We start from the raw sequence: 24,888 nt of genomic DNA on the forward strand, positions 1-24,888 counted from the left end.
AAATTGTATCATCTTCATTCATTATGTCTCTCTTGATCTTATATTTTGAGCAACCCATTTTTGTGCAGTATCGTGTCAGCTCCTACATTCCTCTCTTCACCCTCTTTTCATGCAGCTCAAAGAAAAGTGACTAACTTATCCAATATATTGATTGTTTATAATGTATATGTTTCTCTTGTACTACTTGTATGTTATCGTGGTATCATTGTAGTAATACTGACTAGCCTACGCTTGTAGGTGGTGTATTAGTGTTTTATCTGATCCATCTTTATTTACTTACATGACACTGATAAATGTAAATAATAACTTGTAGTCGTTACATTTATGCATCTGTATTCATGTACCTAATTTTGAACTGGGAACACTCATATCGTTACATTTCTGTTTATAACTGAGTAATTGACTTTTCATTGTGTTCTGGTGGAATTGTGATTGTAAAAATTCCCATGCACTAGAAAGTAATAGCATATAAAAAATGTGTCTGGTAAGGTTGTGTCTGATTAATTTGAGAGACTAATTAATTTACACTTTTTTTCAATAGGTAAAAGAAGAAGACTGACTTTGATTGAGTGTAATAATGACATAAACAGTATGATAGATGTAGCCAAAGTTGCTGACTTAGTCCTTCTGTTAGTTGATGCATCCTTTGGATTTGAAATGGAAATATTTGAGTTCTTGAACATTTGCCAGGTGAGTGAAAGGATGTATTTTTTGTTGAAGTGTAGAGAAAAAATAGTTACACTTTGGTGAAACAGTATAATAGATGTAGCCAAAGTTGTTGACTTAGCCCTTCTGTTAGTTGACACATCCTTTGCCTTTGAAACGGAAACATTTGAGTTATTGAACATTTGCCAGGTGAGTGAAAGGACTTATTTTTTGTTGAATTGTAAAGGAAAAAATAGTTACGTTTTGTTGTAGGCAGAAATATATTCTCTCCCTGATGAGCTGTAGATATAAGAACTGATGCATAGGTTGGAGTTAAGACTACACTTTACTGTTGTGGACATGTGACCGGGGTAGAGTAACAGCTGACTCGATGATGAGTCTGAAATTAGAACATGCATAATCATTTCCAGGCACATAATAATGACCAGTTACCAAGAACAAAACATACATGAACACCAAACTTAATTTCCTCAAAGAACATCACATTCACTGTTGATTGTAATCATTTGTTTCAATGTTGCAATTTCAGCCTATTGGCCAGTTTCAAGCGATACTGCAAAATATTTTTCTTCAGCACTTGTATACATGTCACAGGATTTTAAAGTCCGACATGCACCGAAGCAAACAGTTGTGAACCCCGACTATGAGACGTTAACCAAAATGAGTGCTGTGAAGGGCACATTCTTGAAACAAGCCACATACAGGGGATAGGCAAAATAATGTATTTACTTGGGAATGGTTTATGAATAATGGGTTGGGCCCCTATTTGCCCTTAACACAGATGTGATTCTTCTTGGAATGCTGGTATATAATGATTGTAGGGAACAATTGACAGGAATGGGGGAAAGAAATACAGTAGAAAAAGAATGGGTAGCTCTGAGGGATGAAGTAGTGAAGGCTGCAGAGGATCAAGTAGGTAAAAGGATGAGGGATAGTAGAAATCCTTGGGTAACAGAAGAAATATTGAATTTAATTGATGAAAGGAGAAAATATAAAAATGCAGTAAATGAAGCAGGCAAAAAGGAATACAAATGTCTCAAAAATGAGATCGACAGGAAGTGCAAAATGGCTAAGCAGGGATGGCTAGAGCACAAATGTAAGGATGTAGAGTCTTATCTCACTAGGGGTAAGATAGATACTGCCTACAGGAAAATTAAAGAGACCTTTGGAGAAATAGAGCCACTTGTATGAATATCACGAGCTCAGATGGAAACCCAGTTCTAAGAAAAGAAGGCGACTACTATGGTCGCAGGTTCGAATCCTGCCTCGGGCATGGATGTGTGTGATGTTCTTAGGTTAGTTAGGTTTAAGTAGTTCTAAGTTCTAGGGGACTAATGACCACAGCAGTTGAGTCCCATAGTGCTCAGACCCATTTGAACCATTTTTTTAAAAGAAAAGAACGGAAAACAGAAAGGTGGAAGGAGTATATAGAGAGTCTATACAAGGGCGAGGTACTTGAGGACAATATCATGGAAATGGAAGAGGATGTAGATGAAGATGAAATGGGAGATACGATACTGCATTAAGAGTTTGACAGAGCACTGAAAGATCTGAGTCGAAACAAAGCCCCGGGAGTATACAACATTCCATTAGAACTACTGAAGGCCTTGGGAGAGCCAGTCCTTACAAAACTCTACCATCTGCTGAGCAAGATGTATGAGACAGGCGAAATATCCTCAGACTTCAAGAAGCATATAGTAATTCCAGTCCCAAAGAAAGCATGTGTTGACAGATGTGAAAATTACCGATCAGTCTAATAAGTCACAGCTGCAAAATACTAACGCGAATTCTTTACAGACAAATGGAAAAACTGGTAGAAGCCGACCTTGTGGAAGATCGGTTTGGATTCTGTAGAAATGTTGGAACGCGTGAGGCAATACTGACCTTAAGACTTATCTAAAAGGAAAGATTAAGGAAACGTAAACCTACGTTTCTAGCATTTGTAGACTTGGAGAAAGCTTTTGACAATGTTGACTGGAATACTCTCTTTCAAATTCTAAAGGTGGCAGGAGTAAATTACAGGGAACGAAAGGCTGTTTACAATTTGTACAGAAAGCAGATGGCAGTTAAGAGTCGAGGGGCATGAAAGGGAAGCAGTGGTTGGGAAAGGAGTGAGATAGGGTTGTAGCCTATCCCCGATGTTATTCAGTGTGTATATTGAGCAAGCAATAAAGGAAACAGAAGAAAAATTCGGAGTAGGTATTAAAATCTATGGGGAAGAAATAAAAATTTTAAGGTTCACAGATGACATTGTAATTCTGTCAGAGACAGCAAAGGACTTGGAAGAGCAGTTGAACGGAATGGACAGTGTCTTGAAGGGAGGATATAAGATGAAGATCAACAAAAGCAAAACTAGGATAATGGACTGTAGTCGAATTAAGTCGGGTGATGCTGAGGGAATTAGATTAGGAAATGAGACACTTAAAGTAGTAAAGGAGTTTTGCTATTTGGGGAGGAAAATAACTGATGATGGTCGAAGTAGAGAGGATATAAAATGTAGACTGGCAATGGCAAGGAAAGCATTTCTGAAGAAGAGAAATTTATTAACATCGAGTATAGATTTAAGTGTCAGGATGTCGTTTTTTAAAGTATTTGTATGGAGTGTAGCCATGTATGGAAGTGAAACATGGACGATAAATAGTTTGGACAAGAAGAGAATAGAAGCTTTTGAAATGTGGTGCTACAGAAGAATGCTGAAGATTAGATGGGTAGATCACATAACTAATGAGGAGGTATTGAATAGAATTGGGGAGAAGAGTAGTTTGTGGCATAACTTGACAAGGGGAAGGGACCGGTTGGTAGGAAATATTCTTATGCATCAAGGGATCTCAAATTTAGCATTGGAGGGCAGTGTGGAGGGTAAAAATCGTAGAGGGAGACCAAGAGATGAATACAATAAGCAGATTCAGAAGGATGTGGGTTGCAGTAAGTACTGGGAGATGAAGAAGCTTGCGCAGGATAGAGTCGCATGGAGAGCTGCATCAAAGCAGTCTCACTACTGAAGACCACAACAACAACAACAACAACAACAACAACAACAACAACAGCAGCAGCAGCAGCAGCAGCAACAACAATAGTCTCCAGTGGAATGTTATGCCGCTCTTCGATCAGAACCTTTTCTAACTCCTGTAGTGATGAGAGAGGTGGAAATCTGCTCCAGAGTCTGCGCTCCAATAACACCCAAAGGGTTCAATAATGTTAAAGTCCGGGGACTGTGCTGTCCAGGGTAGATGCTGCAGTTTGTTGCACACTCCTCATACCATGATTATACTGTCCTTGCTGTGTGAACGGACGCATTATCGTCCTGAACTATGGCATCATGGTTGCGAAAGAACATTTGAATCATGGGGTGCACCTAATCATCTAAAATGTTCTCATAATCGTTGGCTGTAACAATGCTTTTGAGGGTAATGATGGGACCAGCAGAATACCATGATATGGCTGCCCACATCATCACACTTCCACCTCCAGGCTTAACCGTTGGAATAAAGCAATCAGGATTTTAGGTTTATTTTGGCATTCTCCAGATGTAAACCCAGCCCAATGTTGGAAATAACGAAAACGTTGACTCGTCTGACCATATGACGTATTTCAACTGGTCAGCCATCCAGGATTTATGCTCCTGACACTATGTTTTGCCCTTCTTTGCATTGGTTGTCTTCACTAATGGTTTCGGTACAGCAGCTCATCCACGAATATTAGCTTTATGGAGTTCTCGGCAAACTGTGTCGATAGATATGGGGTCTTGAAGATGGCTGTTGATCTCTGCAGTCACTTTAGCTGCCATAGTTTTGTGTTGTTTTTACACAATTGGTATTAGCGTTCAATGACCTCTGTCATTTAGTTTTAATTTGCGCCCACTATTACATTTACACAATGATGTATTTCCATGTTTTGTGTAGGTTTCATGACTGTTGAAAAGGTTGCTCTTGAAAGATTCAACAAATTGGCTGTCTTATTTACTGATGCCCCAGCTAATCAGGCCCCCACAATGTGCCCTCTTTGGACCTATGTTAGATGTTTCAGTGCACGTCAACCTTGGCCTCCGAATGCAAATACGAAGTGTGCAATACTCGTAAATAACCTGGAATGATGCCTAGTTCATACTGAACATGCACAGTCCAGTGCGACACATGACTTACCTGCATTGTTGACCATCAAACACAACCATCCCATTGTTCACATTATTTTTGCCTATCCCATGTATAACTAACTGGAGATAATGCTGTTTATTGTCTGTCTTGATATGTCATTTGTATTAAGGATATATCTTTCATTTTGGAGGAAGGCTGTGCCAAAAGTGCAGGCAGCAGATTGCAGTTACACTGGAAACTCAAACTTCTAAGAATTACAGGCAGAACCATACCAGCAACCTGAAGTCCACAAAGTCTGGAAGTATCCTCTTCTGCAATGACAGATGCCAGTGATCATTCCATTTTGTACTTATGTTGTTCTGTAGCACCCCAAGCTCTTTACACTTTTCACCTCATTCATCTGTCCCTCTTTAATTTCTGTACATGTTGTATCTAAAGGACTTCTTTAACAGGGATAATTGGAATCTCATCCATTAGGACTTTCTGACCGTGCTTTAAACCAAATGTTGCATCCAGCGACTGGTATAGTCGCTCAGTGACATTGGCTGCTGGAGAAGGTCCGTCCAGTCAGCTAACATGGAGATGGCTAACTGAAAGTTTGAAAGAGTTATGGAACTCGATCGACTATACATGGTCACCATCAGTGCAGTGTCGCACTTTGCGGCTCTCCACATGATACCTTGTGAGTCTATGTAACATTTCCAGCCAATGCCCAGACCAACGCCCTTCCCTTGGCATCTCCTTTGTACTTTCTAGAAACCTTATTTATTCTGGCTTCTGTCCTGTTGGCTATCAGACGTTGGGATTTTAAATATGTGACACAAATGTAAAACTTTGAAACTGCAGGAATGTGTTATGCACCTTTCTTGCTGTGAAACAATGATGTACTGAAATATTTAGTCTTACACAAAGCAAACATAATCTGCCTGTGTGAACCAGTTATATGTACCATTACGTGGAACCAAACCTATGCCAGACAAAGGCACAAATAACTTAAGCAGTATCACAAGGTGTCTGGTAAGAATCTTTTGTGAAAGCATGAATAAACAGTTCTTTTAATGAAACTTGAATGACAATGTGGGGTCTTGCCCACTCGTTGTTACTAGGGTGCCTACGGGATGCGGCATTCATGGAATGCTATACAATAATTTCAAACAAATAACATAAGTAGTTTTATTTCCAGAATGTAAACTGACAATACTTAACTTTCTTTGCAGCAAATGTCACTAGCAAGAGGCGAAGTGAAAACAGTACAGTTCTTGCTATACAGTGAGTCCAAGGAAACACTTGATATGGATCTTACAGAGTAGCACTAATCATGTTGCAGGCTTGGTATGATCTGAGCGGCCGAAGCTAGCAGGAGCATTGTTTATATGCACTTGATGCAGGGGGTGCGGTGCAGTCCAATTCTGTGCACCATTGGCCACAGTTTCCTCACAGCCTTCTCTGCTCTTGCGTTCCGCCTCTTCATTCTGGCATTTGTGGTGACACCAGAACAGACAAGACTTGAATAACTAGAATCATTAATTGCTTGTCTGTGCAAGAATTGACTAAAGATGTACGTGAATGTACACTACTCCTGATTGCGAAATCCCATGGAGTGGATATGTCTGAGTGTGAACAAAGCCAGGCCCCTGTTCTGACCTAATTAGGCATCGCTCCTGGACCATTGTCTGTTCTGAACTCTCTCATAGGTTATGCTGCCCCTTCCACTCCGGAGCGTCTGAGTACCATGCTGCGGGGCCTCATGTGACCATACACAGTCATTGTCTCTGCACTGCCACGCCTTGCGGCTCTCCGCATGAGCTCACCTGATACCTCGTGAGTCTACGTAACATTTCCAGCCCATGCCCAAACCAATGTCCTTTCCTTGACAACTCCTTTGTACTTTCTAGAAAACTTATTCATTGTGGCTTCTGTTCTGTTGCCTTTAAGTTGCATTTTTTAAATGTACGACACAAATGTAAAACTTTACAAACCCAGGAATGTATAATGCACCTTTCCTGCTGTGAAACAATGATGTACTGAAATATTTAGTCTTACACGAAGCAAACATAATCTGCCTGTGTGAAACAGTTATATGCACAATTACATGGAACCAAACCTAAGCTGGACAAAGGCACTTATAATTATAGCAGTTTCAAAAGGTTTTTGATAAGTCATTTGTGAATGGATGAATAAACAGTTCTCTTAATGAAATTGAACACCCAAAGACCACCAATAGTACCCTGAAATCTTTAGATCAGTTGTGTGACTTTTCTGCTAACGTTACAATTAGATCTGCATTCATTGTCTCTCTATGGAATTAAGGGCGAGAATTAAAACAATAGAGTCAGAATTATTTGTGCATTAAATAATAACAATATTTTATTGAAATATACCTGTTGTTATGAAGTGAACGAATCAGCAAGACACTTAGATGTTCTTCCATATACCACAGGATGATGCGGTGTTGAGTAGAGTTTGTGACAATGCTAAATTTCCAATATGCATTATATGTGAAGAACAATGAGCCTATATTGCTAATGCCCAGTTAATTAAACATTAAGTGTAAAACTAAACACATGAATCCAAAGCTGTGTGCTCATGATTTTCACTTCCATATCAGTGTGTCTTTCCTTGTACTTTTAATGTGGTGATGAAATATAGGCTGAAATTGTATTCTCTTTGTTGTAGGTCCACGGAATGCCTCGTGTGATGGGTGTGTTAACTCACCTGGACATGCTTAAGAATGCAAAGCAGCTGAAAAGAACTAAAAAAACACTGAAACATCGCTTCTGGACTGAAGTTTATGCTGGTGCAAAATTATTTTATCTTTCTGGCTTGCTGCATGGAGAATATCTTAGGAATGAAATACGTAATCTGGGCCGTTTCATTTCTGTCATGAAGTTTCGTCCACTGACCTGGCGTACTTCTCACCCTTACGTTCTCGGTAAGGAAGCATTTTGATGCTGCAGTGATTTGTGATTTTTACATATAATTTGACTCCTGTTGCTTTGTGTCATGTTTTGTTACTGCAGTATCATTATTGTATTTGCCATCTAAATGCTATGAAAATGCTTGATAACAGTTGCAATCTTCATTCGTAAAAGTCCTCCGTATTCTCACGGCCAAATTTTTTAAGTTTTACAAATAAAATGTTTTCTGTGTTGTCATGGAGAAAAAGTATGAGAATTTACAAACATATTTGAAAAGTGAGGAATGAAATGTATATTGATAAAACAATAATTCTAATCGTAATTGTAATGCAAAAGTTCTTAAACCTCACTTGTTTAAAATGTCCAAGAATATTTATTATCCCAAGGCCTGTATTCATACATTTTATCTTGTTTCCTCAAGATCGATTTTAGATCTGCCAGTCATCATTCCACTCTACATTGGCTTTTCTGTTTACTTACTCCCATCAAACTAAGTGAGCACATCAGTTACAACATAAATATTTAGGTTATTCAATTTATCTATCCAGTTGCATCATATTTTCAAAAGCCACTTGGTAAACAGATTTTATTTATCTATCCAGATTTTCAAAAATTAATTATTTTTGTTGATAATTAGGTTATCCAGTGTAAGATTATTAACACTTACTGTGTCAGTGATGGGTGAAGTATTGTAACATTCACAGTAAATGGGTTGTTGTTGTTGTTGTTTTCAGTCCAGAGACTGGTTAGATGCAGCTCACCATGCTACTCTATCCTGTGCAAGCTTCTTCATCTCCAAGTAACTACTTCACACTAAATCCTTCTGAGTCTGCGTAGTGTATTCATCTTTTGGTCTCCGTCTTCAATTTTTAGCCTCCACGTTCTCCCCTCCAATACTAAATTAGTGATCCCCAGATGCCTCAGAACATGTCCTACCAACCGATACCTTCACACTAAATCCTTCTGAATCTGCTTAGTGTATTCATCTTTCGGTCTCCGTCTTCAATTTTTAGCCTCCACGCTCTCCCCTTCACTACTAAATTAGTGATCCCCAGATGCCTCAGAACATGTCCTACCAACCGATACCTTCAAGTTGTCCAAAAATTCCTCTTTTCCACAATTCTGTTTAGTACCTTCTCATTAGTTACATGATTTACTCATCTAATCTTCAGCATTCTTCTGTAGCACCACATTTCAGAAGCTTCTATTCTCTTCTTGTCTAAACTGTTTATCGTCTATGTTTAACTTCCATACATGTCTACACTGCCTACAAATACTTTTAGAAAAGACTTCCCGACACTTAAATCTATACTCCGTGCTAGCAGATTTCTCTTCTTCAGAAACGCTTTCCTTTCCATGGTCTGTCTACATTTAAATCCTCTCTACTTCGACCATAATCAATTACTTTGCTCCCAAATAGCAAAACTTATCTACTACTTTAAGTGTCTCATTTCCTAATCTACTTCCTTCAGCTTCACCTGATTTAATTTGACTATATTTCCTTATCCTCATTATGCTTTTGTTCATTTTCATCTTATATTCTACTTTGAAGGCACTGTCCATTCCATTCAACTGCTCTTCCAGAACCTTTGCTGTCTCATAGAATTACAATGTCGTTAGCAAACATCAAAGTTTTTATTTCTTCTCCATGGATATGTGTGTGTGTGTGCGCGCGCGAGTGTACACCTGTCCTTTTTTCCCCCTAAGGGAAGTCTTTCTGCTCCCGGGATTGGAATGACTCCTTACCCTCTCCCTTAAAACCCTTATCCTTTCGTCTTTCCCTCTCCTTCCCTCTTTCCTGAAGAAGCAACCGCCGGTTGCGAAAGATAGAAATTCTGTGTGTTTTATTTATTGTGCCTATCTACCGGCACTTTCCCGCTTGGTAAGTCTGGAATCTTTGTTTTTAATAAAGTTTTTATTTAAAAACATGAAAGGTTTTTACACACAATTCAGATGTTTGACATGTCTGACACTGAATTCGAAAACTGAGGTGATTGTTTCGGCCATAGCAGTACCCAGAGAGAAGTCCTGTTTGGTCTAACAGAAAAAAGCCACTAAATCTTACTGGGGCCATGACTACAGGAAGCAGGTATATTTGTTTGCCTGAGAAGCAAAATGTTTTCATTTGTGGAACTGTACTATCATTTTGTGTTAACATATTTTTGTGGTAAATATCTTAGTGTTAATTTTTTTTCCCTGTATATGCTTCTTGATAATTGTTGATCGATTGTCTACCATGTGTAAAATACTTTTTCAGTCTCCACTTGTTAAGTGCTTTCTCATTGTGAATTTTTACACAATTCTGTAGTCTGTAAGGAATTTCACTTGCCATGATAGTGAAATTGAATGCTGACCATTTGTAGTAGATGTACGACACTGTCAATATATGTGGTACCTGTTTCTTGTTCATGATTTTCATATTCATTGAATCAGTATTTTATTAATCTTCAGCAACTGTAGTTGTGTATATCAAAATAATCAGCAAGTAGTTGCCTAAAAGAAATTTAATTTTTTAACCGGTTTTAGGCACTTAGTGTTCTTCTTCAGAATGCTATACCTATTGCATTATTTGCAAGTGTCAACAATAAGATGCTTGCAGCGTATTGCTGTGGTCACATGATTTATAGTGTCTGTACCAAAATGGTATATAGAAGCCAAACAACAAATGTAGACATACGGTTGAGGTTGTCTGCATTAGTTGTTTGGCTTCTTTATACTATTTTTGTACATGCATTATGAACCACATAACCAGAGAATGTGCTGTATGCATCTTATGTTGACACTTGCAAATAATCCATTAGATATAACCATATGAAGGAGGACACTGAGTGCCTGAAAGCAGTTAAGGAATCAAATTTCTTTTATGCGACTGGTTGCTGAATATTTTGATATATCATTGAATTGACATGTTTCTGCATCATTCTCAAATTAATTTTATGTATTTTCTTAGTGATACTGATTGTAAACATTTATTTGGCAGGAAAGAATTGTGAACATTGAAGAATTGTTGTATTTAGTTTTGTGCAATACAGTTTCCCTCAAACTGCTCTGACTCAGTGGGTAAGCATCAGATTATAAATCCTAATGTTTGTGATTTGAGCCTCAGACAGTCCAGACTTTTTGTGTAATTTATCACTTCTTTCATCTCTGGCAGTGATTTGTTGATGTGAAAAATGCCAATTTATACTGTAGTTTGGAGTCCACACTGAACCAAGTTCTCTGTCAGAACCTGCTGATAGCATAGTATTGGAATTTCAGTCATAGTCTTTCTGATGTCATTTAGTTTTCCAGGATTTAACAGTGTTCACACATTCCAGGTGCATACATTAAATTATCCTTTTCCTTCTTTTTCTGGTCTCTACACTCCTTCGCTGTGAGGATTTTGTGAAATGACGACCTGAGAAGGCTTGCTTCTTCTTCTGCCTGCCAGACCTCGGGATCCGAAACCCATGATCAGTAAAGATACATTTGTTATGAGATACGGCCACAGTTGCGAAGAACAGGATATCGAAACCAATGTTTAATGTGGTAATTTCTCATCACTTTTCTCATCTCCATGTCATTGGCTTTGGTGGCTCATCAACCTTCAAGGATAGTTTCTCATCCTAAGGACAAGGGTGAGCCTTCCGAGGAGACCACCAGCACTTTATAGAGATGGCGTACTTGTTCTGGGAGACATTCAGTTCCCACTTATGTTGAGTGCTTGAAGTGTCGCTCACTACCCACAGCCAGGGGCTGTAGGTCAGGTTTTTCCTTTAATTGAGGATGAGGCAAGTAACGCATCACTCGTACCTGTCTACTACTTCTGGGGTGCACAAATTAATTATTAAAAGAAAATTCAGCGAAGAAACCTAATAAATTAGAGTGCTGGGCAGTACTTAATTTCAGGAGACAAAATGTTTATTACAGGTCACTCACACTCCAGGATGAGATAGACGTGGCTGTAGCGAGGAGGAGGAGGAGGAAGATAGACCATGTCCTAACTACATGTTTGTCTCTCTTGTTCTGTGATCTGAGTGACCTGCCATTCCTTTTTAACCATTAAGTTTGGAAAGCTACGGAATGTCTCTCTTTCGTGTTTATACGTGTCTGTCGGCAGACCGAACATTTTTGCCTTGTGAAGGGAATTACTGAGCAGCAATCTGGTCTCATAATTTAGTAATATATTTAAATTTTTTGTGTTATTTTTGAAAGATTTATTTCATATGCTTATGTAACTATTGCAATATTCAACAACAGTATGGAAAGGATTGATTGCTACTCGTCGTCATGTAGAGGAGGCATTGAGTCGCGGAGAGGCGCGAGGAAAAATACTTCTTAGAAATACTTCCAGCTTTCGGACAAAGGCGTTCTCCAGAAGCAGAACACTCACACATTCACCTGACGACAACTCTCATGCAAATGACCGCTGTCTTTGGCTACTCTTTGAGTTTGTCAGCATTCTACTTTGAAGGAAGACTTTGCCTGAAAGCTGAAAATATTTCTAGTTTCCTTTTTATTGTACCTGTCTGCAACCCAACACCTTCTCTATGTGGTGAGCAGCAACCCACATTTTCTATATTGTTGTTATTCTGTCCTGGATTTCCTATCATAGTATTCTCTATTTATATAGTGGACAGAATGGAAGATTTAACACCACCTGAAATGCTACGGCAGAATCCTAAAGTTGACAGGACAGTCTCTCTATATGGCTTTGTGCGAGGGATTCCTCTAAACAAGAAGAGTAGTGTCCACATACCAGGTAAAGAGGTAGATTACATACATTTGTGTAATATTGCTGGACTCCAAATTGTGTATTTTTTGCGTTACTAGCAAGATACCTCATATATAACTTGTAAAACCAATATACTTTATCCAAATGTGAATTCATTTATTTCAGTTTTGTAAGTGTAATGTAAATGGAGAGATTAAAAATCTACTCACCAAGCAGCAGGGGAGCACACACACACACACACACACACACACACACACACTAAAGGACTTAACGTTTATGGGCTTTCGGACCTGGTGGCTTGTTCTTCTGGCAGAAGAACTGAAGGAGAAGGAAGAGGGTTGAACGAAAAGGACTGGAGAGGTTTAGGGAAAGAGGTACAGTTCAGAAAAGTCAGAACCCCAGGTCAGGGGAGATTTATCGGATGAGATGAGAAGGAAAGACTGATCATTGGTGGCTGCACCGGATGAGATTTGAAAACCTGATAGCTTAAAGGTGAAAGACAGCTTAATATTATTTTTAACCTGTCTTCCACCTTTAAACTCTCATCCGGTACAGTCCCCAACAGTCTTTCATTCTCATCCCATCCGGTAAATTTCCCTGAATGGGGTTCTGGGTGGCTGAACTGTACCCCTTTCCCTAAACCTTCCTAGTAATTTCCCTTCACCCCTCTTCCCCTTCAACACTTTTGCAGGGGGAGGAGCCACTGGCTCCAGAAGCTTGTAAACATTAAATCCTTTTGTGTGTGTGTGTGTGTGTGTGTGTGTGTGTTTTTTTCCCCTACTGCTGCGTGATGAGTAGACCTTTTATTGTCCATTTACATCATATTATCAATAATCAATTAGTTTTGTAAGTCTGTTTCACTACACAGAATATTCTTCTTGTGAGATCTGTTTATAATTTCTTTTTCATGTGATTTATTTGAAGCCATGGGTCACACCACAGATTACCATCTTAAACTTACTGGGGGACAGAATGGCTGCCCTGTACTTACCTTCATGCAACGAAGTTCCTAGTACAACCAATATAAATACATAAAATAGAAGATACTAATTGTAGCTTTTTGTGCATATATGTTCCTTTTTTCAAGAAGTGAAGAGAGATTGGATGGGGAATGTTGGAAGAGAGGAATCTCTCTCTTCATGCCCTAGGACGAGAGAAACTCATCTGTTGTGATGACGAGAGAGAGCTAGTATTCTTACTTTAAGTGTTTCTAATACAGTACTAGGAATAGCATCTCATGAACACAGTTAGTGGCCAGCCCTTTTATCTCCCTACAATTGTAACAGTTTTCTCAGCTGAATTGTCCATATGGTACAAATAGTAATGTTGGTATTGTACTGAATTTTGTTTTTGGGAAGGATTAAGTTCTCTTACTGATCATACCATAAAAAGTTGACTTTTTCATTATGCATGTGACTACTGTAGTGATTTCCTCCATGGTGCTGCAGGTTATGTCTCCATTCTCCTTCCTTCTGCATCTTCAGTATCCAGCTAGTCAGTTTGTTTGTGACTCCAAACATGTGGAATGTGAGGCCGAAGAAAAGAAAAGTGTCTATAATGGGGCTGCTTAACAAACCTCACTGTTAATGGTGCATAATTATCTTGTAAAAGAAATTAATAGTTTTCTTTTTGATGTAATTGACTTACTTAAGCCACTTGAAGTAATACTGTTCAGAAACGTGGATTTTCAGACATTTTAAATTTGGAAGGTCAACTTATCGCATTTAAGTAGCATTTACAAATGCGATAGAGTATTGCTTCCGGTGTACCCTTTTTGTGGTCCAGTGCTATCTTGCAATATTTCTCGGTTCTATTGCTTCGATGCTCCTTGCCAAGCACTTGTTGAAATAAACTGCCCACAAATGTTTTACACTACTTGGATGGTTATATGTAAATGCATGTTGGCTTAGGTTTGAGAAGAGCAGGCAAAAGTTTTCTAAATGTATCAAGTAGTATATCTGAGGCAGGACTGTAGTATCAGCCTGGTGTTTAGATGGTGGGATGTGGGGAAACTGTCTAAAAATCACATCTAAGCTGGCCGGAACACCAAATCTTGTCTTTAATCCACTGGACAGATTCGAGCCGGGGCTTGTACTCCACCCAACCACATCTCTGCCCTACTCCCCCTGTCCCAGAAGCAGTGCCTTAAGGTGCTGGCTAGCTGTGTGAAAACAGAGATAGATAGAACAATAGCCAAATATACACAATCTATTTGAAAGTAGTATCCTTTGAAATCAATCTCTCCTGCTGGGTAACATTCAGGACAGAGCTGCTCCACCCCATGTAGTGCAAGTGTGGGGCCTCTTTGATATGCTGCGTGTAAGGTGGTCAATTTGTTACTCCGTGGGCTTGTCCCACTCTTTTATGGCAACCCTCCTGACCTCGTCCAGTGTGTGAGGAGGATTATTGTGAATACACATTGAAAGTGTGTCAGCTGGCCTCAGATGTGATCAGTTGGATCTGTCAACAGATACCATAGGCCATTGCGTACGATTCATCACTGCTTGCTGGAGGAAGGGTGTTCATGAAGTGGGCGTCAACTACTCTGGTATTTTCATCTCAAAACGTGTACCTGTTGCTGAAGTCTTGGCTTTAGAGTTGGATAATAGGACAGAGTATCTTGTCTTGTTCTGCACAGCTCTTAAATTACTCTCAATATTGGTAAGGCACGTCCGACATCTGTACTTCATACAGACCTAAAACTTGACTGACCCACAAACTTGCAGGATCCTTGCGACTGTGTGCCTGAAACACGCATTATTACTTAGCTGTCTCTAGACTCTTCTGCTCCTATCATTATTCGTCAAAGAAATTCTGCACTTGTCTGTGAAGAGAACATGAGACCATTGATCCAGCTACCATTTTAAGAGTTCCCATTTCCACTTTCTTAGTGCATCGATATCCTGTTGAGTTTGTTCTGTAGTTCAAAATGGGCACGTAGAGGTCAACTTGATTGTGTGGAGATGATGGCATACTATTTGGGTCATCACAGCCCTCCCAGTTATCTCCAAAGTGGTGTAGCACAATTTCTTGTTTATTTTCCTTTTAGTACCTGTGAACCTTAATGTGTGAATTGTTCCCAAAGATTGCTTTCACTATATATAATCCAGGGAAGAAGCTTAGATGTGTCAGTGATGATGGAGGAGCAATTCAGTATTGCAGTGTCTTTTTTCTTTTTATTGAAAGGAAAGGGGTTACAAATGTCCAGTAAGGTTTTTGTCTGAGGTCATTGGCCAGTCAAGGAGGGAAAGGAGGGGGGGGGGGATTTCAGTGTTCATGCTTATCATCATCAAATTCTGATCAGGATTAACAGCTTGTATTGTGTCTTTGCCTAGGAAGTTGTTAGGGACTTGTATATATTGATACGTTGGGTGCCTAAATCTCCTGTCGTGCAAGACAGCCTACGTGTCTGGCAAGAAGCGTTCTGGGCCCGATATGTAGGCTGCTCTGCATGATAGGTGTGTCATGTTGGATGGTGTTGGCCTGCTTTATTCAACTGTATTGCAGGGGCTACAAGTGTCAATGAATATGGCCGTGGACAGGTGGGGGTGCGGGAGAGGGGGGGATGCGCAGAGTGAGGGGGAGGAGAAAATATATGCAGAGAGGGGATGAGTGAGAGGTGCATGAGGCATGTGGGAGGTGTAGAGGGATAGAAGACAGGTGGAAAACAGAAGGGAGAGGGGCAGAGAGGGAAAGAGAGGGTGGGTGTAAAATATGTCCAGAATTAGGGGGAGGAAGGTCCTAATGGTAAGTATACTTTAACACAATGTAATTAATGAACTTAATTGTAGTACAAATATAACTCTGTGTCTTTTTTTGCACTGCTATATATTTTTGTAAAATTTTCTTGTTGTATACCAGGTTGTGGCGATCTCAAGATCAAGGACGTATCATTCTTGCCTGATCCATGCCCTTTGCCTGATAAACTGAAGAAACGTAGTCTTGTGGAGAAGGAGAGGATTATATATGCGCCATTTTGTGGGATTGGTGGCATTGTGTATGACAAAGATGCTGTATACGTTGAACTGGGTGGTAGCCATTCGTATACGGAAAAGGTAAACTGTAAATGTGTGTAACACACATATACAATTTAGAGGTAAATATACATGATAGAAAAGGAATAGTGGGCAGGTTGCACACAGGTCAGTTGAAGATGGAGGTATACAGAGGGAAGAGATGGACAAAAATTTGAAAATATAATTTGCCACATTTGCACGAACTAGTTTAATCATTGAATTCCCTATTCAAAATAGTGACATGAGGATAGAAAATCAAATCATGGGGGGTAGGGGGCATCGGTGGTTGCACCCATATGTTGTGATAGGGTGTGCATGTGCACTTAAATTGGGGAAGGAGCAGTCCTGGACAATAAGCACCCTGTCACAAATCTGAATGCCAAGCTACAGTGTTCAGCAGCGTGTGGTTGTGCCAGTTAATTGCTTGTTGCTTTTCCTTTATTGTGGATTTTTTCTATCCTCATACTATTATTTTCTCAATGATTTTCACAATGTGATACCTGTTGGTTCCATATTCTAATGAAGTATAATAGCAAGAACATAACCCGATTGTTTTGCCATTACTCAAATTACCAATGTCCAATTTACAACTGTTTCATACTTAGCACACAGTGGACATATTTAGTGAAGCATTGCATGACATTTGAATTTCAGTATGTTAAACTTTAAACCTATTTCATTCTGGCTCATTTTTTTTTACTGGTTGGGTTATGTTGAGATACACTTGATATTGGCGTGTTATTACAACCTGTATAAGATTCAGACTTGTTTTTTTTCTATGCTAGACTGTTATTTACCTCAAAGTTAGGTTGACATAAAATACAAGCACAGATTGAAAAATATAAATGAGCAAATGACACTGCGTCATTTTCAATAAGGAAGTAAGTAGTTTTGCAGCACAACCCACATCACATCCAGGAAAGAAGCGCACAGTACTCATAAACAGCCATTTTGCCTCCCCTAAGTTGCTTACTGTCATCTGGAGTTTATAGTTCAGATATCCTTCCAATCTCCTGAAGCATGATACAGATAAAACTAGCTACATATATCATATTTGGTTCATGGTGTGGGTTCCTGTAGTCATGTCCTAGTTCATGAACCACGGGCAACATATGAGTGGCCAAGTAAGTGGTCCCAACAGTCGGGATACCAGTTACTTTGGAATAAGGCTGGGTGTCTCGGACATATTCTGAGTCGTGGTCACCTTTGTGCTCATACCGCAAAGACTACCAAATCCACCGGTTAGTCCCTCAACCGTTAGGGGTAAAACTCAGTGGGACTCGGGGCAAGTAAGGCTAGCAACCTGCTTTCCTGAGACTTTAAATATGATGCTGGCAACAATCAGAGCAAAATGCCTCGGACCTTTGGAGGTGACGGAGGTCCCACCTCTAACTGACAAACCAGGGACTCCTAAGATACGACTTGGCAAACAAATGGTAATGAGATAGGGAGCTATTAATATCAATGGGGGCTACTCTGGGAAGAAGGTAGAGCTGGCAGAGGCTGCAAGTAAGATGGGGCTGGACGTTTTAGCTGTTAGTGACATTTGGGTAAGGGGTGAGAAAGAAGAGGAAGTGGGAGAATACAAGGTCTTCCTGTCAGGAGACAAAGGAGGAATAGCACAATGGGGTGTAGGGCTTTACATCAGGAAAGAAATGGAACCCAGGGTAGTTGCAGTAAGGTATGTAAACGAACAACTGATGTGGATAGATTTGACAGTGTCTAGCAAGAAAATTAGGATTGTGTCAGTATATTTGCATTGAGAAGGGACAGATCAAGATAAGATGGATAGTTTTTATGAGGCACTCAGTGATATAGTTGTTAAAGGACAAGGACAGTGTTCTGTTCAGATCATGGGTGATTTTAATGCCAGGATTGGAAATCGAACAGAAGGGAATGAGAAGGTTATGGGTAAATTTGGAGAGGATATGGAGGCCAACAGGAACGGGAAACAACTCTTGGATTTCTGTGCCAGTATGGGCTTAGTAATGACTAACTCCTTTTTTAAACATAAGAATATTCACCGGTATACTTGGGAAGGCAGGGGAACCAGATTTGTCATTGACTGTATAACAACAGATCAGGAATTCAGGAAGGCTGTGAGGGATACACGTGTATTCAGAGGATTCTTCGATGACACTGATCATTATTTAATCTGCAGTGAAATTGGGATTGTGAGGCCGAAAAAGCAGGTCAGGTCCATATGTAGGAGAATAAGAGTGGAGAAACTTCAGGATAAGGAAATCAGACACAAGTACATAGCAGCGATCTCAGAAAGGTACCAGTTAGTTGAATGTAGTCAATTACAGTCATTGGAAAAGGAATGGCCAAGGTACAGGGACAAAGTACTAGAAGTAGCTAAAGAATGTCTTGGAACAGTAGTGTGTAAAAGTAGGATGAATCAAACAGCTTGGTGGAATGACACAGTCAAGGCAGCCTGTAAAAGGAAAAAGAAGGCGTATCAAAAATGGCTACATCCTAGAACTCAGGAAGACAGAGAAAGTTATGTTGAAGAAAGAAACAAAGCCAAGCAGATAATTGCAGCATCCAAGAAGAAATCTTGGGAAGACTTTGGAAACAGGTTGGAGACTATGGGTCAAGCTGCTGGAAAACCATTCTGGAGTGTAATTAGCAATCTTCAAAAGGGAGGTAAGAAGGAAATGACAAGTATTTTGGAGAGACCAGGAAAACTGATGGTGAATCCTGTGGGTGCCTTGGACAGATGGAGGGAATATTTTGAAGAGTTGCTCAGTGTAGGTGAAAATATGATCAGCAATGTTTCAGATTTCGAGGTAGAATGGGATAGGAATGATGATGGAAATGGGATCACGTCTGAGGAAGTGTAGAAAATGGCCAATAGATTGCAGTGCAATAAAGCAGCTGGGGTGGATGAAATTAAGTCGGCATTCATCAAATACAGTGGAATGTCAGGTCTTAAATGGCTACACAGGATAATTGAAACGGCCTGGGAGTCAGGACAGGTTCCATCAGACTGGACAAAAGCAGAAATCACACCAATCTTTAAACATGGAAACAGAAAAGATTGTAACAACTACAGAGGTATCTCTTTAATCAGCATTGTGGGTAAAATCTTCTCAGGTATTGTTGAAAGGAAAGTGCGAGTATTAGTTGAGGACCAATTGGATGAAAATCAGTGTGGGTTTAGGCCTCTTAGAGGTTGTCAGGACCAGATCTTTAGCTTACGGCAAATAATGGAGACGTGTTATGAGTGGAACAGGGAACTGTATCTATGCTTTATAGATCTAGAAAAGGCATATGACCGGATTCCTAGGAGGAAGTTATTGTCTGTTCTACAAGATTATAGAATAGGAGGCAAACTTTTGCAAGCAATTGAAGGTCTTTACATGGATAGTCAGGCAGCAGTTAAGAGTTGACGGTAAATTGAGTTCATGGTTCAGAGTAGTTTCAGGGCTAAGACAAGGCTGCAACCTGTCTCCACTGTTGTTCATATTATTTATGGATCATATGTTGAAAACAATAGACTGGCTGGGTGAGTTCAAGATATGTGAACACAAAATAAGCAGTCTTGCATATGCGGATGACTTAGTTGTAATGGCAGATACGATTGAAAGTTTGCAAAGTAATATTTCAGAGCTGGATCAGAAATGTAAGGACTATGGTATGAAGATTAGCATCTCCAAAACGAAAGTAATGTCAGTGGGAAAGGAATATAAACGAATCGAGTGCCAAATAGGAGGAACAAAGTTAGAACAGTTGGACGATTTCAAGTACTTAGGATGCATATTCTCACGGGATAGCAACATAGTGAAAGAACTGGAAGCTAAGTGTAGTGAGCGCTCAGCTACAATCTACTCTCTTCTGCAAGAAGGAAGTCAGTACCAAGACTAAGTTATCTGTGCACCGTTCAATCTTTCGACCAACTTTGTTGTATGGGAATGAAAGCTGGGTGGACTCAGGTTACCTTATCAACAAGGTTGAGGTTACGAATATGAAAGTAGCTAGGATGATTGCAGGTGCTAGTAGATGGGAACAATGGCAGGTGGGTGTCCACTATTAGGAAATCAAAGAAAAACTGGGAATGATGTAGCAGTCAGGGTGAACAGGCTTAGATGGTGGGGACATGTTACACGCATGGGAGAAGCAAGGTTGCCCAAGAGACTCATGGGTTCAGCAGTAGAGGGTAGGAGGAGTCGGGGCAGACCAAGGAGAAGATACCTGGATTCGGTTAAGAATGATTTTGAAGTAATAGGTTTAACATCAGAAGAGGCACCAATGTTAGCACTGAATAGGGGATCATGGAGGAATTTTATAAGACTGAACGCTGAAAGGCATAATCAGTCTTAAATGATGATGATGATGATGATGATGATGATTATGACATACATCATTGAGTAAGAAGTAAATGACATATCTCTTTCCATAGCCACTCCTCAAAATAAATGGATTGTCCTGTAGCAATCTTCTTCCTTTCGTCACCACTTTGAAGTGTTCTACCAGAAAGCACCATTTTATTTTCCAGTAAATCAAGTTCAGTTACTCTAAAAAAAAATCTTGTATCTAATCAACTACTGAAGGAAGTAGGTAGTTAAACACTGTTTATGTAATCTCATTAAGTGACAGTTTTCGGGAATGAAAACAGAAAAAGGTTAATCACATAAAATAATGTACAATGTTTTGTAGACTGGAAGATAGTTGAAATTATTCCTCCCTATGAAACAAAAGAAGAAAAAAGAATAGCTTTATGCACATCCAACAAATCTGAAGATAAAGATGAAATTTAACACAAGTAAAAAATATATTTTGGCCGTAGTCAAGGTGGAAGTAATGTAATTATCAGTCATTTGCCACAGCCACAGTGGACTAACTCATTCCGGTCTCTGTCTACAGAAATTTTTGGCACATCGTAATTTCCCTAACACTCAGTGCTCAAGAAGCATCTTCAAGCACGGCTTTCCTGTTTGTTGCTTCATAGTGCATTATTTCCAAGCAGTGGTAGCTTGAAGTCAGTTGTTTGCTCTGTTAGTACTTTGGAGAGCCACTAGATGTATGTTCTTGCTTCCACAAAGTGCTAAGCAACTTGAAAAAAATAGACTTATGGAAAAAGAAAGTCTGAACACCAAAAACGAGTTGTATGAGATAAACAAAAGTTGGTAGGCATGTTTCTATATCTGAAACATGACATCTATTGAAATTTCATACAAGTCCCATCAGAGTAGTGCTTCTAGGAGAATTGAGCATTAGTTACCTTCGAGACTGGATGTAGTGCGTAGATATTAGTCAGGAAGGCCTTTAATATGACGATAGCGCATTTATCAACAGCTCACTGAGTTTGAAAGAGAATGTGTGATTGGACTACGAGAAACTAGATGTTCCTTTTGTGATAATACTGAAAGACTTCACAGTAATGCAGCCACTGTACATGATTACTGGTGACCATGCTCACGGGAAAGTACAGTTGCAAAAAGGCTGGGTTTCCGAGCAGCCTCGTGGCCCTACTGATACGGAATGTTGTGTTCTGCATATAGCTGTGGTGCTTCACACTCTCTCTCCAGTAGTACAATTCGAGCAGCAGTTGGAATCACAGAGATTTAATGAACTGTTACAAATCAGTTACATCAAGGACAACAGGCTTGTTTATAAATATCTTTTCTGCTACAGTTGTGATTTTCTTTTATTGATATTTCACACTGTGCATTTCGGGAAATGATTCCTATTTTCAAGTGTGTTTTCTCTTTGCACAATGTCATTTTTTTATTCATTTACTTTAATGCAATGTATAAAGAATGGGCAATTCTTAGTAAGTTATCAATTTTTATGTGTAATTAGTGGTGAAATTTGGAAGAACACCACATACAACCTTTTGTGTACAGTATACATTGAGAATAACTTTCATAAACAAACAGTTATGTTTTAAGATGTAGTTGACAGAGATAATGTTACTGGTCATCCAAAAAGAATGACATGCTTTTGCACTGTACATATTTATCTTAACAATATAAATTATAATTTGCTTACATCTTTTTTACAGTGTTGCCTATTTCTGTGTGTTACTATTTTTATTTAAGTATATTGTCAAAGCATCTGAAGAAATTCATCAATTCACTTTTAAGTTTTTTGTTTAACATTTTGTCTTCATACTTACTTTAATGTGAATATATCTCCAGTTCTTTTATCAAAGCCATTTTATGCCCTTTATCTAATCAGTGGAGTGCTTTGACATTTTGCTCTACTTTCCCAGATGGATGTTCTGTATTATACATTCATGTGTGTGTGTGTGTGTGTGTGTGTGTGTGTGTGTGTGTGTGTGTGTGTGTAGGCTTTAATGTGCTCTGTGTACCTGGTGTTGAAATTTCGGCCTGTTTGTCTTAGGTAGAACATGGAGCATTCCTGGTGTGTAACATGGAGTTTTCTTCAAATACTACTTTATCTTATGTTGTTGTTGTTGTTGTTGTTGTTGTTGTTGTGGTGGTCTTCAGTCTTGAGACTGGTTTGATGCAGCTCTCCATGCTACTCTATCCTGTGCAAGCGTCTTCATCTCCCAGAACCCACTGCAACCCACATCCTTCTGAATCTGCTTAGTGTAGTCATCTCTTGGTCTCCCTCTACGATTTTTACCCTCTACGCTGCCCTCCAATACTAAATTGGTGATTCCTTGATGCCTCAGAACATGTCCTACCAACCGATCCCTTCTTCTGGTCAAGTTGTGCCATAAACTTCTCTTCTCCCCAATCCTATTCAATACTTCCTCATTAGTTATATGATCTACCCATCTAATCTTCAGCATTCTTCTGTAGCACCACATTTCGAAAGCTTCTGTTCTCTTCTTGTCCAAACTATTTATTGTCCATGATTCACTTCCATACATGGCTACACTCCATACAAATACTTACAGAAATGACTTCCTGACACTTAAATCTATACTCGATGTTAACAAATTTCTCTTCTTCAGAAACGCTTTCCTTGCCATTGCCAGTCTACATTTTATATCCTCTCTACTTCGACCATCATCAGTTATTTTGCTCCCCAAATAGCAAAACTCCTTTACTACTTTAAGTGTCTCACTTCCTAATCTAATTCCCTCAGCATCACCCGACTTTATTCGACTGCATTCCATTATCCTTGTTTTGCTTTTGTTGATGTTCATCTTATATCCTCTTTTCAAGACACTATGCATGCCATTCAACTGCTCTTCAAAGTCCTTTGCTGTCTCTTGACAGAATTACGATGTCATCGGCGAACCTCAAAGTTTTTATTTCTTCTCCATGGATTTTAATACCTTCTCCAAATTTTTCTTTTTGTTTCCTTTACTGCTTGCTCAATATACAGATTGAATAACATCGGGGATAGACTACAGCCCTGTCTCACTCCCTTCCCAACCACTGCTTCCCTTTCATGTCCCTCGACTCTTATAACTGCCGTCTGGTTTCTGTACAAATTGTAAATAGCCTTTCGCTCCCTGTATTTTACCCCTGCCACCTTCAGAATTTGAAAGAGAGTATTCCAGTCAACATTGTCAAAAGCTTTCTCTAAGTCTACAAATGCTAGAAACGTAGGTTTGCCCTTCCTTAATCTAGCTTCTAAGATAAGTCGTAGGGTCAGTATTGCCTCACGTGTTCCAACATTTCTCCGGAAACCAAACTGATCTTCCCCAAGGTCGGCCTCTACTAGTTTTTCCATTTGTCTGTAAAGAATTCGCGTTAGTATTTTGCAGCTGTGACTTATTAAACTGATAGTTCGGTAATTTTCACATCTGTCAACACCTGCTTTCTTTGGGATTGGAATTATTATATTCTTCTTGAAGTCTGAGGGTATTTCCCCTGTCTCATACATCTTGCTCACCAGATGGTAGAGTTTTGTCAAGACTGGCTCTTCCAAGGCTGTCAGTAGTTCCAATGGAATGTTGTCTACTCCGGGGGCCTTGTTTCGACTCAGGTCTTTCAGTGCTGTGTCAAACTCTACACGCAGTATCATATCTCCCATTTCATCTTCGTCTACATCGTCTTCCATTTCCATAATATTGTCCTCAAGGACATTGCCATTGTATAGACCCTCTATATACTCCTTCAACCTTTCTGCTTTCCCTTCTTTGCTTAGAATTGGGTTTCCATCTGAGCTTTTGATGTTCATACAAGTGGTTCTCTTATCTCCAAAGGTCTCTTTAATTTTCCTGTAGGCAGCATCTATATTACCCCTAGTGAGATAAGCCTCCACATCCTTACATTTGTCCTCTAGCCATCCCTGCTTAGCCATTTTGCACTTCCTGTCGATCTCATTTTTGAGACGTCTGTGTTCCTTTTTGCCTGCTTCATTTAGTGCATTTTTATATTTTCTCCTTTCATCAATTAAATTCAATATTTCTTCTGTTACCCAAGGATTTCTACAAGCCCTCGTCTTTTTACCTACTTGATCCTCTGCTACCTTCACTACTTCATCCCTCAAAGCTACCCATTCTTCTTCTACTGTATTTCTTTCCCCCATTCCTGTCAATTGCTCCCTTA

The 24,888-nt window shown here is 39.5% G+C and overlaps 1 protein-coding gene across 1 annotated transcript in view; it reads left to right on the forward strand.

Annotated features, from left to right (window-relative positions):
- Positions 1 to 24,888, forward strand: part of LOC126284495 (ribosome biogenesis protein BMS1 homolog) — a 98,862-nt gene that overhangs the window by 25,485 nt on the left and 48,489 nt on the right. The window contains exons 4-7 of the mRNA XM_049983459.1: positions 542 to 690; positions 7,437 to 7,692; positions 12,291 to 12,419; positions 16,254 to 16,447. Of these exons, the coding sequence (XP_049839416.1) occupies positions 542 to 690; positions 7,437 to 7,692; positions 12,291 to 12,419; positions 16,254 to 16,447 (728 nt within the window). The remainder of the gene's footprint in view (positions 1 to 541; positions 691 to 7,436; positions 7,693 to 12,290; positions 12,420 to 16,253; positions 16,448 to 24,888) is intronic.

Source organism: Schistocerca gregaria, chromosome 8 (assembly GCF_023897955.1).
Source record: "Schistocerca gregaria isolate iqSchGreg1 chromosome 8, iqSchGreg1.2, whole genome shotgun sequence".
Classification (NCBI taxonomy): domain Eukaryota; kingdom Metazoa; phylum Arthropoda; class Insecta; order Orthoptera; family Acrididae; genus Schistocerca; species Schistocerca gregaria.